General features: G+C 44.2%; 2 protein-coding genes, 1 long non-coding RNA gene and 1 pseudogene across 9 annotated transcripts in view; 1 reads left to right on the top strand and 3 right to left on the bottom strand.

The window, feature by feature from the left end:
• LOC108289281 (STAM binding protein) overlaps window positions 1–501 on the bottom strand; it is a 34,885-nt gene extending 34,384 nt beyond the window's left edge. For 2 of the 7 annotated variants that reach the window (XM_017508677.2, XM_017508680.2), the window contains exon 1: window positions 397–501. The gene's annotated coding sequence lies outside the window, so the exon portion shown is untranslated. Of the gene's footprint in view, window positions 1–322 lie in introns of all 7 variants that reach the window. The other 5 variants (XM_017508678.2, XM_037731435.1, XM_037731436.1 and 2 more) reach the window with 5 other exon arrangements.
• On the top strand, window positions 444–5,144 carry LOC108289287. Its single transcript, XR_001819096.2, has 2 exons — window positions 444–632; window positions 4,835–5,144. It is a non-coding gene; the product is annotated as an uncharacterized LOC108289287 (long non-coding RNA).
• Window positions 5,145–6,972: 1,828 nt separating this feature from the next.
• Window positions 6,973–12,312, bottom strand: LOC108289275 (annotated as a pseudogene).
• A 1,322-nt stretch (window positions 12,313–13,634) lies between these two features.
• LOC108289273 (uncharacterized protein C2orf78-like) overlaps window positions 13,635–17,540 on the bottom strand; it is a 6,425-nt gene continuing 2,519 nt past the window's right edge. Inside the window, exons 2-3 of the mRNA XM_017508675.2 lie at window positions 16,562–17,326; window positions 13,635–15,724 (exon numbers count right to left, since the gene is read on the bottom strand). Of these exons, the coding sequence (XP_017364164.2) occupies window positions 13,752–15,724; window positions 16,562–17,326 (2,738 nt within the window). The 3' untranslated portion in view covers window positions 13,635–13,751. The remainder of the gene's footprint in view (window positions 15,725–16,561; window positions 17,327–17,540) is intronic.

Genomic DNA, 17,540 nt, shown 5'->3' with positions numbered 1-17,540 from the left:
GGGAAGGGCGGCGTAAAGGACCGAGGGGAAAATACGAGGAGGAGAAAGGAAGTAGCAGGAATGAGCGGAGGGGGCGTATACAGTGGGAAGGGCTCCACTGACAACTGCCTGAGGAGCACTTCTTAAAGGCACTCAAGACCAAGTTGCCAACCCCGGGCACAATCATCCAGGGTTTTCAGGATCGTTCAAACGCAGTAGGCGGGGAAACGCTGGGCCTGGCTGGTCAGGCGCCAGCCCGCAGAGACCGAAGCCGTCGGGTGCCTGGAGCGAGGCAGGCCGCGTAGGGGACTTGGGGAGAGAAGGCTGCAGGCCCCACACTCACGGCAGCCGTTCCCCTTCAGAGTCCGACCACAATCAGAGCCCCTGCCCCACGACGTTCCCGGGACCCTTCCCCACCTTTCCCCGCAGATGACACTCGGAGCTTCCGGAAACGTCACATCCGGCGCCCGCTCCGCCCACTCCCTCTCGTCGGTCTATCACTTTCTCAAGGATTTAGGACTTGGGATGGAGAGCTAGTGGGTGGGCGTGAATCACCTGCTGAAAACCTGACCAATGAGGAGCGAACGATACAGCGGCCATCTTGGTAAAGGAAAAGGAACAAGGAAGAAGGCGGAACCAATGACCAAGCTAAGGTTTGGTTTTAAAACTTTTCGATTTGGGTTAGTCCCTCGTCACGCTCACAGTACTCCTACTTTTAAGGAGGGATTGCTGATCCCAGTACACTTGCATGCTTAGCTAAACCAGGATTTATAAATTGGGGGACAGGAAGTCTTTCGAATGTATTTTTCAGTTTGCGTTACATTCTACACAAAATTGGTAGTCTTAGATATTAGGCAATAGTTGTTACTGCTTAGAAAAGAACATAAATCTAACTTTTTTTTTTTAAATAAGACAAGGCCTTGCAGTGTCACCCAGGCCAGCACAGTAGTGCAGTGGTGTGATCAAAACTCACTGTGGTCTCCAACTTCTGGACTTAAACAATCTTCCTGCTTCTGCCTCCCAACGTACTGGGATTACTGGTGTGTGCCACTGCACCGGGCTGAGACTAACTTCTTAATGTCAAAAAAACTATAAAATATTCGAAAAAAAGGGTTTAATCTCTAAGAGCCACCATGCAAAAGCAGTAGAGACACAAAGATCTGTATGACAGTTCCTGCCCTGAGACCGGGACAAGGTGGTTTTATGCATCAAATACAAAGTGGCACGTTCTGCATGTAGGTGTGTGTCTGTATGAATCCATACACACTCTCTTTCCAAAAAGGTCCTGCAAGCTTGCTAGTCATTCTGTCTCAGGAGACTTTGTGAAACGTTATGCTTTTGTTTAAAAGTCTAAGTCTCTGAGGGACACTTTCCCAACATTTGGAAGCCTTCCTGTGAGTTAGTTAATGTGATGACATGACCTATTCTTCAAGGTCTAGCTTAAAGCCCTAGTTCAGATGTTGCCTCCTCCACCTAGCCAGACTCCAGAGCTCTCATTTCTCCCAAACTCTGTTGTGTATATTTCTGTTGGAGTTACTTGAAGTGATTCTGTGTAGTCATCAACTTTTCAGACTTGGGGTTGAAAGTACTTAATTGCATCATCACCTCCCCTTCTGCCCCCGACAAGCATTAATGTACATGGGTCTACTATTGACTCTCATGGATCTACTGCAGATAAATATGGGAAGATAATTGTACAGAATGCTCTATCTTCAAAGCTCTCTCTACTGACTCTCTTCAGAATGTACACATAATGGGTTGAGCCTAAAAAAATTGACGCACCGGAGATGCCGGTCATAGGGTGGGCATATAGTGTAGATAGGGTTCTGGCAGGAGGCAACACAGGCCAAAATCCAATCCATTCAACCTCTCAGTCAGTAAATGTTTACTGAGTGTTTCCTATCTTCCAGGTTCTGTTTTAGGTGTTAGGGATACATCAGCAAACAAATCTAGCAGATGGATACTATTATGGTGGAAGTACACACAGAAGTGGAGCTGGTGGGGCAAGAAACATAGGCATCTACTCCTATTGAGCACAATTTCCAAAGTAGTTCTTTTTTTTTTTTTATGTTTAGCTTACAGGTAAAGAGAATTTACAAACATCCTAGATTTTAAGATTATGGTGAGAAAACTTTAAGAAGCTATAACTGAGACACACATATAAAAGGGATGTGCATAGTCATAAACAGCCAGTGCCAGCCACATAGAGGCTGTTGCTGATATCAGAAAGTTAATATGCACAGTTGCTAGCAGTTCTTAAGGCAATGGCTAAGTGGAGGATCTAGTCATTTTAGGGAGAGAATTTGTAAATGTTGACTATATTTTTTGATATTTGAGGCAAAGTTCAATACTCAGCTTTCTAGGGACCTGTAACAATGAGGAAATCTTGGCCAAGGTGAAAATTTTACATTCCTTATTTCTTGTTTAACTGGAAAAGTTTAAAACTAAACAATTTTGTACACACAATCAGGAAATCAGAGCTATAAAATGTTCTTGGCGTAACTGAGGAGAATATCCTACCTACCCCTGCCCTAAGCATTGGAGGCTAAACATGGAAGGTATTCTTTCAGCAAATAGGTTTCAGCAGCTCATTTGGTAGACTAAGACCAAGGTAGGATTTGAGATGCTCTTTCCTTCTGGTGCCCACACCTGGCCATAAACAATTTTCCTGAATATAGCAGCCTTCATCTGGCCTCTTGCATATGCCAATGTCAGATCTCCTGCACTCCTGCATGCTCATTCCTACCTGCTCATTTTTGGGCAGCAGCAAAAGATGCCTAGAATGTGAAGTTCTTAATCTGATATGTAACATCGAGGTTTAGAAAACACAGGCCTGGACCAGGTGTGCTGGCTCATGCCTATAATCCCAGCACTTTGGGAGGCTGAGGCAGGAAGAGCGCTTAATCCCAGGAGTTTGAGGATATAGCGAGCTATGATTGCACCACTGCTCTCCAGCCTGGGCAACAGAGTGAGACCCTGTCTCTCAAAAAACAAAACAAAACAAAAAACCCAGGAGGATCACTTGAGCCCAGGAGTTTAAGGCTGTTGTGTGCTATGATCTCACCTGTGAATAGCCACTGCTTCCCAGCCTGGGCAACATAGTAAGACCCCTATTGCTAAACAGCAAAAAGAATGAAAGGAAAAGAAAAACACAGACCCAGAGGAGCTTTTGAGGGGCATGGGAGGTAAAAACAAGGAAGACTCCAGACTTCAGGTGTATTTCACTTGCATACTTGGTACTCCTGTGTTAAGTGGCATACCTAGAGGGACAATTGCTTTAGTACAGGAGGGCATTCATTCTTACCTACTATAATGCATTCTTACAACAGCAGCTAATGATCTTTTTTTTTTTTTTTTGAGATGGAGTCTTGCTCTGTCACCCAGGCTGGAGTGCGGTGTGGCGCAATCTCGGCTGCAACCTCTGCCTCCCAGGTTCAAGTAATTCTCATTTCCTCAGCTTCCTGAGTAGCTGGGATTACAGGCACCCACCACCACACCTGGCTAATTTTTGTATTTTTTTTTTTTTAGTAGAGATGGGGTTTTGCCATGTTGGCCATGCTGGTCTTTACCTCCTGACCTCAGGCGATCCACCCACCTCAGCCACCCAAAGTGCTTGGATTACAATTGTAAGTCACCACACCTGGCTGCTAATGGTCTTTTTAAAGCAAAAATCAGATTCCATCACTTCTGGGCTTAAAACTCTTTAGTGAAGTCCCATGGCACTTAGAATAAACATCCATACTCCTTACTGGGGATTACAGAGTGATGCGGCCCCTGTTGCCTCTCTAACTTCATCTCCCAATCTCCTTGCATAATACTCTCCATCTACTCCATCCAAACATCTGCTTTTCCACTCAAGAACTTTGCGTAGCTGATTCCTCTTTCTGGGGTGCTTTTACCCTGATCTTCACTTGGCTGGCCCTCCCTTATCATTCATTTCTCAGTTTACATGTTAACCCCTCAAGGAGAACTTCTCTGACCACCCATTCTAAGGAGCCACCCAGTCATCCGTCATTAGTTGGTCCTGTTTTAATTATCTTGATAGTCCTTATCACTGATATGATTTGGGTTGCTAATTGTCTTGCATTCCCCGCTAGAATATAATTTCCAGAAAGACATGATCTTTTTCTGTCTTGCTCACAGCTCTCTCCCCACTGCCTAGAATGGCTTGTGAACCCAGATGTTGTGATTCAACATCGTTGCATGTTCAGATGTTGAGATAAATATTGTCTCACCGTCCCCAAAATGATTAACAGGAATGGGCTAGCTAATTATGCTGATTGCTGAGATGAACAGTGAAAAACAATGACCGTTATGCTTTTGGGACCCACTCTTCTCTACAAGGCACTTAGAGCTAGAAGCAGAAAGCCTCAAGGGTAGATGTCCTGATTAATTGAGAAAGTGTTTATTGAATATCTATCATGCTGTTGGGTCTGTGCCTGGCATGGGTCTACCACAATGAAACAGAAAAACTGAGTTCCAGTTGTTTTAAGGCTTTTGTGGATGAAGGTTTAGAAGGAAAAAAAGTCTTTAAAAGATGACCGATATTCTCAAGGGGAGGCTATTTGAGCTTCATGCATTGAGACACTAAACAGCCTATCTTGAACATTTCTTGGGAATGGAGGGACTTATGAAAGCAGAAATGGAATGTGTACTAAAGACAAATTGTTTACATTGTTAAAACTTTTGCTGTGAGTCCACTGGGAACATAAAATGACAAATAGATTTGAAAAGTAAATACTTGGGGAAAAAAAGATATAGAATGAGCTGATTCAAATAAAGGGAAATGTACCAAATGCACTGGGATCTTTTAAGTTTGTGCATTATGAATGCATGCATATATGTTTCTTTTCAGCTGGAGTTGGAATTACCCAATGAAGTTGTTTCTTGAGAAGGCTACTGTAAAACCAGTAACATGAAGGTGAATCTGTGGTTTGGAGCTCCACCTATAGTTAGTTTGAAGACTGGCCTCTCTCATCGCCAAGAAAAACGATCACTTTGGAAAATGAGTCCTTATGCATGCTTGGAAAGATGTTTAATGTGTATATATTTCTAAATTTATGTTTAAATCTGTACATGAGGAATCCATTGTATATTAGACATATTTTCTTTTGTTACCTGCTTGCTAGATGTGGACTATATAGTTTATTTTCCAATAATTCAAAGCCTTTTAGGTCACAGTACCATTTTCAAGGTTGCAAATTTCAACAAGAGTTAAATGACATGAGAAACTGTATAGCTATTCGAGAATTGGACATTTTGAGTGAAGGATTTTATCATTATATATTTGGTTTACATATTTCTTTTCAAATACAGGGCCTGAATTATGACCAGGAGCTATAACTTTTAATGAGGGATAAAGAATTGCGGGTAGCTAAGTGTGGTGGCTAATGCCTGTAAGCCCAACTTTGGGAGGCCAAGGCAGGCGGATAAGCTGAGGTTGGGAGTTCGAGACCAGCCTGACCAACATGGAGAAACCCTGTCTCTACTAAAAATACAAAATTAGCTGAGCATGGTGGTACATGCTTGTAATATAAGTTACTTGGGAGGCTGAGGCAGGAGAATCGCTTGAACCTGGGAGGTGGAGATTGCAGTGAGCCAAGATCATGCCATTGCACTCCAGCAGGCACAAGAGTGAAACTCCGTCTCAAAAAAAAAAAAAAAAAAAGAAGAATTATATGTCACTATGTGTGTACACTAAAAAAATACTCATTTAGTTAGTAATTTCACGAATATTTATTGATTATCATCTATGTGCCAGACACTGTTTAAGGCATTAGGCACGTATCAGTGAACAAAGCAGACAAAAATTTCCCTGCCCTCAGGGATGTTATAGTTTAGTGATGGATGAAGGAGTGGTGGATTACAAAAATTATCATGATAAAGAAGTCAGTTACCTAGTGTATTAGAAGATTCAAAATACTGTGGAAGCAATGGGCCCTGGCACAGGGAATCAGATTGAGGGAAGGGAGAAGCAGTGAGGCAACTCCAGTTCCAACTACTGTGGTCAAGGAAACTCCCATTGAAAAAATACTCGGCAGTAAGAAGAGCTTTCCAAGCAGGGAATAGCAAGTGTAGAGGCCTTGAGTCAGAAGCTTGCTGGTGTATTCAAGGCTCAGTAAGGGGGCTCAGTGTGCCTGGAGTGCAGTGAAGGGGAGCATAGCAGTAAATCATGTAGGGCATGAGTCAGCAAGCCAGTGCAGCCTGTTTTTGTAAATAAAGTTTTATTGGAACATAGCCATGCTCATTTGTTTATGTATTTTCTCTGGCTGCTTTCATGCTACAACTGCAGAGTAGAGTTGCTGAGACAGAGACAATCTATCCCACAAAGTCTAACATATTTAACTGGCTCTTTACAGAAAATATTTGCTGACCCCTGCTGTAGGTAAGATTTTATAGGCCATTCATTGTAAGAATGTTGGCTTTGATTCTGTGAGAAATGAGAAGCTATGGGAAGGATCGAGCAAATGAGTGACAGGATCTGATTTGTGTTTTGAAAGGATCATTATGGCTGCCATGTTGACAAATTTTAGGGAAAAGCGTGGGAACAGGAAAACCAATTAGGACTGTGGTTCAAAAGGTGTAACAGCCAGGCACAGTGGCCCACACCTATAATCTCAGTGCTTTGGGAGGCTGAGGTAGAAGGATCTCTTGAGGCCAGAGTTTGAGGTTGCAGCAGTAAGCTATGATCACACCACTGCGCTCTAGCCTGGGCAACAGAGTGAGACCCTTCTAAAAAAAGAAAAAAAAGAAGTATAACAATGTGCTCCCAAGACACCATATACTATAGCAGATTCATCTGGGTGTAAGTGGGAATTTTAAATTTGTGAAGGATTCATAGCAACACTTAACATTTGTTAGATACTATATGAGCTTCTAGCTAGTAAGTATAGTTCATAGTTTCAACAACAGGTCATGCCACACTCCTTTCAATGATACCATATCTTTGTGAAGCTGGGTTTTTGGCAAATGCCCTATGCAAATCAATGTGGAACAGGAAGTGAGGCTGGTAATGTCCTTGATTCTAAGGTTTGAGATGTCAATACCCCACTGGCACACATTAGCAAGTGATTGTGGTAAAGAGTGAGGTTTTCTTTTAACTTAAATATCTCGGGGCAGGGAGAGGGAGGGCATAGGCCAGGCCCCAGTTAACACCAGGGGCTCCTCAGCATCCAGGCTTGGCCTCTCGTCCTTTCCCTTCCCTTTCTTGGCTTTGGTCTTGGAGGTGCAGGGCTTGGTCACGCGGATGGTCTCCTGGCACTGGGCATTGTAGCACGCCTTCTTGAGCGTGCCCTGGCGGACTTTGGTGTCGGTACCGCTGTCACACACACTTCAGTTCTCAAACTTGTACTTGCAGTCGGCTCCAAACTCCTCCTTCCAGTTGCAGGGGATCCTGCACCGGATGCGCTGGGTCTGGGCCCCACAGGTGCTTTCGCGGAAACCCACGCAGCAATCCTTGCTGCTGCGGGAGCAGGGCCCCCAGGACCACTCCTCCGCGCACTCGCTCCCCGGGCCGTCCTTCTTCGCCTTGTCTTTCTTTTTGGCCACCGCAGAGGTAAGTGCCAACAGGGCAAGGAGGGAGAGGAGGAGGAAGCCTCGGTGCTGCACCCTGGGCCACCGTGCGCTGACTTGCTCGATGCCTGCGCTGCTTCGTTCCCTCCCCCTAGCTTCTTAATAAATGGGACTATTAAGTATTTCTTTTGGCCTAGGAGTGAGACAACAAGGGCTTGGTAAAGTTAGAAGTTTGGGAACCTCCGGGTTGAATATTGCAATAATCTAGGCAGGAAATGATGAGGGCTTGGACGAGTGAAAATGGAGGAATTTGGTTAGAAGTTAACAGTTCCTAGAAGTGGTTTGAAAGTAGGGCAGGTGGAATTTGCTAATATTCTGGGTGTGGAGTTGGGAGGGAAAGACAGAAGTCAAATGACTTCAAAGGTTTCTGGCCCAAGCAACTGGAAAAATGGCATTACCATGAACTGAGATTCAGAAAATTGTGTATGAACCAGGTTTTTTTGGGGCGGAGGAGGGCAATGGGAAACTCAATTTTATACATGTTTAGGAAAGAAGATACAAAGAGAAGGAAGTGATACATATTCTGATCAGGGCCTTTCTCTAGATTCTCCACCCATGCGCCCTTTAGGCTGTTGTGTTTTGACTTCTCACTCAAAATATGGACTGACGAAGTACAGAGGTGCCATATTCGACAGAGGAGACTCAGCAAGCCTTGTCTGATTCAGAGTCTTAACTAGTTTTGGGGCAATGGAGGTCTGCTTCAGGGAACAGAAAACTACAGGGTTCCCATATTTAAAATAATTATGTCAATAGATTGAGCAGGATTTTAGAAAGATGGAGGCAGCAGTGTAGTTTTGAATCTCCTCAAATCCTCTTATGGAAATAGATCAAACCAAAAACCCTTTACCACAAAACTAGAGGGCGGTTTTCCCTCTGAACCCAAAAACAAGAGGGTGAGGCAAGCCATCACCAATGGGTACCAGACTTGCCTGGTATGGCATCCACACAAAAGGGAGTGGCAGACAGGATGCCTTCCAACTGCCAGCAGAAGTTCACTGGAAAGTACTGTGAGCCGACGTTGAGAACAGCAGCTGAAACTGTGAGGGGTTTGGCCCAATCTCAAAGTGAGTAGGTACAAGGGACCCGTGATAGACTCTGAAGGGCTGAAGCAGTTTAGTCCCTTCCCACTCTTGAGGCTGAGCAGCAAGAGCTTTCCAGGATGCAGCCCCACACAGAGGACAAACTACTGGGAGGAACAACTGACATGAAGGATAAAAATCAAGGTGGGTAACAGAGCCAGGAAATCTCAAAAAGCAAACCAAACCACCATATTATTTGATACTACATTTAAAAATAGAGAAGTTTGGGGAAGTTTTAGAAAAGTTATCCTTAACCACAACTCCTTTTCAAAGTGGAGAAAAACCAATTTCATCTGAAAATGAATAACAGGAAAGGATTGTAGTCAAATCCCATACAAAGGTATTATAAGAGAAAAGAGAGGCTGGCACAGTGGCTCACGCCTATAATGCCAGCACTTGGGAGGCTGAGGTGGGTGGATCACAAGGTCAAGAGATAGAGACCATCGTCTTTTTTTTTTTCCAGGCTGGAGTGCATCACAGCTCACTGCAACATCCACCTTCCAGGTTCAAGCGATTCTCCTGCCTCAGCCTCCCAAGTGGCTGGGATTACAGGAGTGCACCATCATGCCTAGCTAATTTTGTATTTTTAGTAGAGACAGGGTTTCACCATGTTGACCAGGATGGTCTCCATCTCTTGACCTCATGATCCGCCCACCTCAGCCTCCCAAAGTGCTGGGATTATAGGAATGAGCCACCATGTCCAGTCAGTTTTGATACCTCTTTATGGCTTAACAATAAAAAGGATGTATGGTTTTTATCAACTGTCTCCAAAATAATGTCTTGTTATGTAGGGAGTACAGTTCTTTTCATTCATACATAAGTTCAGTAGTTGCTTCCCTAACTGCAAAGGCAATGCCATTTAGTTGAGTAGCTCCTGAAAGCAGCTTTGAGTTAGAAGTATGTGTGTTACACCCCCACATTGGTGTGCTGTGTGGGGCAGTTCAACACAAATGTAACAATGTATTTTTCTGAATGAGAGTTGGCATGTCACATGCATTCTCTAGATAAATAATTATAATTAGTGTTATAGTCTTAAGATTTGTTTTCTAAAGTTGATACTGTGGGTTATTTTTGTGAACAACCTGATGTTTGGAATATTTTTTTTCTCAAAATAAGTGCTTATTAAACCAGTAATTTGGAGGAAAAAAAAAGCTTCAGAAATAAAGACTAAACTAAAAAGAACACAAGAATGAACAGGCTGGGCATGGTGGCTCACACCTGTAATCTTAGCACTTTGGGAGGCCGAGGCAGGTGGATCAATTGAGGCCAGGAGTTCAAGACCAGCTTGGCCAACATGGCGAAACCCTGTGTCTACTAAAAATACAAAAATTAGACAGGCATGGTGATGTGCACTTGTAATCCCGGCTACTCAGGAGGCTGAGGCACAAGAATCGCTTGAACCCAGGAGGCGGAGTTTGCTGTGAGCCAAGGTTGCACCAGTGCAAATCTGGCCTGGGCAGCAGAGTGAGACTCAAAGGAAAAAAAAAATAAATGAATGAATGAACATAATGGATAAACCCTTAAAAAAAAGAAATTTTTAAAAATCAAAAAGAAGTTAATAAAAAGGATTCTAGAGAAATGGCAAATATAAAAGATAGGCAAAAAAGTCAGGACGGTTCTGAAAAGAGTAATGGAAACACACATAGAAATGTGGTATACATAAAAGTGACATTTCAAATCAATGGGACAGATTATTCAGTAAATTGTAATTCATACATGTTGGGGTAAAAAATTTCTCTGAAAGAATCCTTAAAGTGGCAAAAGTAGATGCCTCTAAAGGAGGGGGTAGGTGGTGACTGGGAAACTTGGGGAAAGGGTGAATTTCCATTGTCACCATTTTGTATTTTTCTAATGTTCTGTCATGTGAATCTATTACCTTTGAAGTCTAAAATGCCTGAGTTCAAATCCCAGTTATTGCTAGCACTTGCTAGCTAGCTGTTAATCTTGGACAAATTCTTAAGACTTTCTACCTCCTTATCTGTGAAATGGGGTGAATAACTTAGCCAGGTGCTACCTGGCACAGAATAAACTCTCAATAAATATAAATATAGCCTGCTGCCTGGCACAGAATAAACTCTCAATAAATATAAATTGCTGGTGGAAACACCCAAATGTCTAGTAATGGATGAATGGATAAGCCAATGTGGTGTAGTCATTACAATGAGAATACTATGCCACATGAAAAGCAATAAAGTTCAGACACACACTACAGCACAGATAAACCTTTAAAACATAGTACTAAATGACTAAGCAAAACAAGCAATAACAAGGGGAATGGGGCATGCTAGGGTTTGAATATGCTCTTTCGTTGCTGTAATTCTGTGCCTCCGTGCATTAATATTTGGATGCATGCAATGCCAGCATGGAAATTGGTCTTCACACTTACTGCAGTTTTCCAGAAACACTCACAAACCGATAAATGTAACAGACATTCCATTTGTTACTGGGCATATATGTGAAAAAGCAGTGTAGAACGTAGGCTAATATTAGAAAATGGTTAATGGACACTGTCAATGTTCATAACTTAAACAAGGGTACCTGGTCAAAATAATGCTTGAGAAACATTAACATTGAGCTTAATTGCAAAAAATAAAAATAAAAAAAATAACATAAAATAAAACATAAAAGAAAATTTTTCTTTTTTTTCTTTATTCTTCCTCTTTCTTTCTTTCTCTCTTTCTTCCTCTAAAAAAATAAATAAATAAAATAAAGCATAGCAGTAAATGAAAGAAGCCAAATACCAAAGGTCACATGTTATATGATTCCATTTATGTGAAATGTCCAGAAAACGTAAATCCAAAGATTGGTGGTTGCCTGGGGCCAGAGGGAGGAGGGAATGAGGAGTGACTGCCAATGGGTAGAGGGATTTTTTTTTTTTTTTTTTTTTCCCCGGGGGATGATGAAAATGTAATGGCTCAGATAGTTGTAATGATTGTACAACCTTGTGACATACCAAATGCCCCTGAATTGTACAATTTTCTGTTTGTTTGTTTTTTATTTTGAGACTGAGTCGCGCTCTGTTACCCAGGCTGGAGTGCAGTGGCACCATCTCGGCTCACTGCAACCTCCCCCTCGCGGGTTCAAGCGTATCTGGGACCACAGGCACCCGCTACTACTCCCGGCTGATTTTTTGTATTTTCAGTAGAGACGGGATTTCACCATGTTGGCCAGGCTGGTGTTGAACTCTTGAGCTCAGGTGATCCACCCGCCTCAGCCTCCCAAAGTGCTGGGATTACTGGTCGCTCCCGGCCCGCCTATGATTTTGAATAGTGAATTTTATGTTAGGTGAATTATACATCAGAAACTAATTTTTTTTTCTTCTTTTTTTTTTTTTAATAGATGAGGTTTCTCCATGTTGGTCAGGCTGCTCTCGAACTCCCAACGGTGATCCGCCCACCTCGGCCTCCCAAAGTGCTGGGATTACAGGCGTGAGCCACCGCGCCCGGCCCTCAGAAATTAATTTTTAAAAAGTAAATTACTGATTTCCTCGCGGTGACCATCCACTGCCCACATCTTCCCTTCCCCAACCATTCCTATCCCGCCTTCCTCCTGCCTCCCCCTGCCGCCCCCAACCCTTTCTGCCTATCGCTATGCCTCCAGGCGGGGTCCCCTCCCGCTGAGCAGCGGCTCCGCACAGGGGCGCCTGCGTCTTGCGGCTACCGCAGGGCGACCCAGGGCGCATGCGCGCCCACCGCTTATCCTGTGAAAATGGACACTCCAAGCCGTTTTTTCTCGTGTACTTCAGTTAATGGTGATGGCCCAGAAGGTTGCACGTGCTGGAATGGAGGAGGACCTGGCAGTCCTCTTAATATTTAAATCCCTCCGAAAGCTTGAGTTCGTCTGCCTGTAACCGCCGGATGCCGTGGTCTCAAAGCCAGGTTGACTGCCTGCAGGTGCTCCTAAACTCTGAGGACTTCGGAGACCCACAGGCCTTACCCCTTTGCATGTAGTGTGACCCAAGCCCATGGCTGAACCTCACTGGGAAGGTAGCACAGTGTTACTGGTCTTGTGTGCTGTTGTGAAGGTGAACTGAAGTAGTGCATCTCACTGGCCCGTACATAGGTGTTGAGTCAATCATGATCTATACTCCAGAGTCTTTTCTGGGTCAGCTTCAAGCTGCTTCAGTTCACTTGGCTAGGTCCAGGTTATCAGCTACACCTAAAACTGTGAGCCCTTGCCATTCCCCTGGTGGTAGATTCCCCTGTTTTGTACTGACGTTTCCCAACTGTGATCATGTATGTATAAGATAACCCAAGCCTGTTGGAGATGAGTCCTGAATCTTATTTTCTAAAACACCTATCTGATGGGCCATGAGACATAAGGCCATCATCCATGGGAGATTTTGTACATTTCTTTTGGTCCACCCAGCTTTAACTTCTGCCATCTTCAACTTCTATCCAAATTTTATTATTTTAGTCCTAACCTCAGATTCTGCAACTTACTTCTGCCATTTCCCCCATTTCTGATTCTTTGTATAAGCCCATGAAATCTCTCCCCTTTTGGCCTTTTTAGTTCTGGACCACGTTCCTTCCTCCTTCCTGAATTTTGCTGTCTATTCCCCCATACAACTTTTGCTTCCTCCTTTTTTTTTTTTTTTTTTTTTTTCCTTTTTTTTGAGATGGAGTTTGGCCCTGTTGTTCAGGCTGGAATGCAGTGGTACGATCTCGTCTCACTGCAACCTTCGCCTCCCAGGTTGAAGCAATTCCCCTGCCTCAGCCTTCCAAGAAGCTGGGACTACAGGCACCCACCACCACATCCAGGTACTTTTTTGTATTTTTAGTAGAGATAGGGTTTCATTGTGTTGGACAGGCTGGTCTCGAACTCCTGACCTCAGGTGATCCACCCTCCTTGGCCTCCCAAAGTGCTGGGATTGCAGGCATGAGCCACCGTGTCCAGCCATAATTTCTTCTAAGGCAGGCTTTGATCCCCACCCGACCGAAGATAACCCACAGTAAACAGCATCTCAAAACTCAAAAGCCTATTTATTACTTATCTGTTAATTCTATTACATTTCTTTATTAAGTTTTAAAAATATGTTATCAGAATAAATAAATTAGTATCTAACTATATTTTTGGAAAACCAGCTGGTACTCAAAGTAAAGCCAACAGTCTCAGCAGCTCTTAGATTCTGTAGCCATAGTATTGAGAAATTTCCATATCTTTTTCCCTTTGGATGAAGAACTGCAGTTTCCCCAAAGATGTATATTTGGCAGCATTCTCACGCTCTTGCTGAGCCTTCATCTTCATGGCCTCACGCTCTGGCCTCTGCTCCTTTGTGATGGGCGTTGACACTACTGGCCCAGAGATGTCAGGTGTCCTCCATGGCCTGGGTTGTAAGCTGAAGTCTTGGATTAGAAATTGATATTGAGGCTTGGGCAGTGACTGGAGATTGGTCACAGCAGTGGAAGCAGGCTCCCGCTGGGGAGAAGAGCAAGATGATGTTTTGTAGGGTGCTGGCCTAGAAGTAGCAGACTGAGAGGCAGTAGGAGGCTGGTTAGGGTTGGCTGAATCGGGTTGGGTTGCATTGGTGGAAATTGGCTGAGCTGGTCTGGCAGGACCTGTCAAAGATGTGTTGGTAGGAGCCGGTTGGGACGGACTGACTGCAGTCGACTGAGCTGAGTTAGTAGAACCAGGTCGAGCAGGGCAAGCCACAGCAGGCCTATGTGAGGCCGGAGGGTGTGGCCGCCGAGAAACAGGTCGAGCTTGAGGTTTGTCCAGGGTCAGAAATGGCAACGGTACCAACTTGACCTTCCCAGGTGGTGGCAACTCATATTGGGATGGAGATGGACACTCTTTTTCAGCACTATCATCCGGTTTCTGGGCCTTGACTTGAGTTTTGTCCGGGCCTTTCCCCTCACGTTGGGTATCCAGCCATGGTTTGAGAGCTGAGAATGGCTGGAGGTTCTGGGTTTTGCTTGAGCTTCCCAGAGTCCGGGAGGAAGAGAATCCAGTTTTCTTGTCGATCTTTTTCCCCAGTGCATGGAAAACTTGCACAGACTCTAGCATGTGCATGCCTAGGGAGCTTCGTGGCTTTTTGAAAGTCTCTTGGCTAAGCTCAGGTTGATATTTCTTCCGCTTCATATTGGGCATGGTTTGCTTCTCTTCTACCTTGACTTTGGTCCCTGACAGCTTACTGTCTTCAGATTTCTTGGAGCTGTTCTCTCTGCTCCTTTTGGTCTTCTCCTGCTCATGCCTCTTAGTTATGCTGCTCCTGCTGGATGCGGCTTTATGAGGTTTGTTGCTAGAATGCTTGCCCTTGCTCACAGAAGCACTTTCACTGGCGGTAGCACTGGGAACAGCCACTTCTCCCTCTAATAGCCTCTCTGGGTTCTTTGGCTGGATTTTGGCCTTGGGAGCACCCTGGATAGGCTCGGCAGCTTTATGCTTGTTCTTCCTGACTTGATCAGAGTAACCATTTACGACGCTGGACTTTTCTTGCATGTGATTTACCTTGATAGCACTGGGATCTTTGCTGTTCTTTGCGGAGGGACTTTTGGGTTGGTCAAGATCTAGTAAGGAACTGAAGATGGAGGGACTTTGGGGTTGGTCAAGATCTTGTAAGGAACTGAAGATCGAGGGGAGGTGAGTATCCTCCACCAATGTAGTGATGTCTGCAAGATCATTGCTAGACTCAATCCCATTTTCAAGTATCCCTTGGCCCTCAAGACGCTGGCTGTTCTTTCTCAGGTTGGCATTTTCAGCACGAGGCTGCTCCTCTTGGCCAAGATGATCAATGCAGGACAGAAGCTGGTGAATATCAGGGATTTCTAAAGGAAGCAGTGGAGGATCTTGATTTTCTTTTGGGAACTGGTAGGCATCTAGAGGCTTTGAAAGCTTGGTTTTAATCTCATCCAAATTCTCAATCTCGGTTTTGTCCTGGTTTGGAGCTGGAGACAGTTTCAAGAGATTAGTTGGACTCTGGACTGGGGCTGTCATTGAAATGTCCCCAAGCTCAGGTGAAGGATTACTCTCAGGTATCTGGGTATTTTGGGTACTGCAGGACTTGGAGAATTCCGGATTTTGTGCCAGACAAAATGTCTTGCTTGGAGATTGCAATCCCAGGGAAGTATCCATCCCCAGGGAAGTTTCCATCACTATAAAGGAGTCAAGGAAGAAGTCAATCCCTGGTAAGTGAGATGTTCCCCCTATATGCCAGTGCAGCAATGGGATACCTTTCTAATACGGGCAAGGCATTTCTACTAGCTCTTCTTCAGGACCATGGACAAGACCCTGTATTGGGTGATAGGCAGTGACTGTTCTCTTACTGGTTATCATTTGACGTGATTGTTTCTTGGCTTTCTTTGAATGCCATAGGGTTGTTGTAAGCCAAATAAAAAGTGAAAGTGATTTTTAAATAGGAGATGTTTTATAAAGCCTCATATTCTCATATAGGGTCACTTCCATTCTCTCCACTCTCCTGAGAGAATAAGAACCCTTTACACCATGGACTAGGGGAGAGAGTGGAGCCCTTCCTCATGAAATATATAAGCAAGCACAGATTCTGAGTCTGTTTGTTTTGGAGAGGATCTCTGAGCACAAGGTCTTAAATCCTATTGTAAGTTAAGGAAAATCAAAATGTCACCGCGAAAATAAGAGTTCTGAAGTGCCTTCCAAAGAGACTAAAGTAATAGATTAAGGAAGAGAGATACAGAGTGCTGGTGTAGGGGAACTGATCAGCCAGGCCACTAAAAAGTGTTGTAGCTTTTGGGACTCTCTTATATGTGGCATAGATGGCCATTATAGTGTTGCACTTTCTCACTTAGAAGGTGTTCTTAGATAGAGCCTGAAAATGAATAGCAATGTCCAAGAATAGTGGTTGAAGTCTCAGGACTTAAATTCTGCCTATACATGGACTTACCACTTGGCTATAGATTTCACCCTCCCTTTCAATGCTGAGTGTATTCCTCTCCTTTCTTGTTGGTTGTACTCACCTTGAAAACTGGTTTCTGTGATGGGTTGAGCAGATACAGGGTAATACATCCCAGTAGTTGAGACTGGTGGTAGAACTTTTGTGGGCCGAACCTCTTTTAATACCATCACCATTTCTGGTTGGCGGGCAGAGGCCCTATTTCCTGTGTATGACACAGAGCCATAAGATTGCAGCCAGGGGCCAAGTTCTCCAGATAGTTGAGGCCCCAGTGTGCCTGGATTATAGTAATAGACCTGGCTTCCTTTCTGGTAGGGAAGTGACAGGCTATGGCCGTGCTGGTTTGGAATTTGAGATTGTGTCCTCTGAACAAGGCTGGCAGATAGTGTTGGATACAGAGGGACCATAATATTGGCATCTGAAATTTTATCATGCTGGGCTGTCATAGACATGGAAGAGACACCTGTGTTCTGGTCAATAACAGTCACAGTGAAGTCCCTGAGTGAGGATGACTTCTTTTCTGTGCTTGATGTAATGTCCCACGCAAAAACACCTGGGTAAGAGGCAGTTGAAGTAGAGCTGTGGCTCTGGCTACTAACCCCAGACAACATAGATGTGCTGGAATGTTGGTAAAGGTAGGCACTGCCCATGAGTGGCTGGAAAGAGGTGCCAGAGGCTGATGGCAGTAGCCATGCTGAGCTAACAGCTGGAGCAGAGGCTCTGGAGAAGTTGGAGATGCTTCCTGTTAAGGAAGCCGCATTGCTCACCACAGGAAGTGAGAGCTGCAGAGAATTTGCAGTTCCAAGCAAAGAAGTATTTTGGAAATCCTCTGTAGGAAAGAAGAGAGAGATGAACAAACTGATGAGATTGAAAAAATTTCACCTTATTTGAAGAACAGCATCGTCTTAATGTGGTTGTAATCAGGAAGCCTCTAATACTGATACTCACTGAGATACCAAAAGCCAAACAATTTATGATGGCCATGAGTACTGAAGCAGCTTGGTCCTCTTCTGATGAACTGCCTTTGTGTCCAATATGGACAC

This window comes from Cebus imitator, unplaced genomic scaffold (genome assembly GCF_001604975.1).
Source record: "Cebus imitator isolate Cc_AM_T3 unplaced genomic scaffold, Cebus_imitator-1.0 Scaffold399, whole genome shotgun sequence".
Classification (NCBI taxonomy): Eukaryota; Metazoa; Chordata; class Mammalia; order Primates; family Cebidae; genus Cebus; species Cebus imitator.
This window is presented reverse-complemented; position numbering and strand designations above follow the sequence as displayed.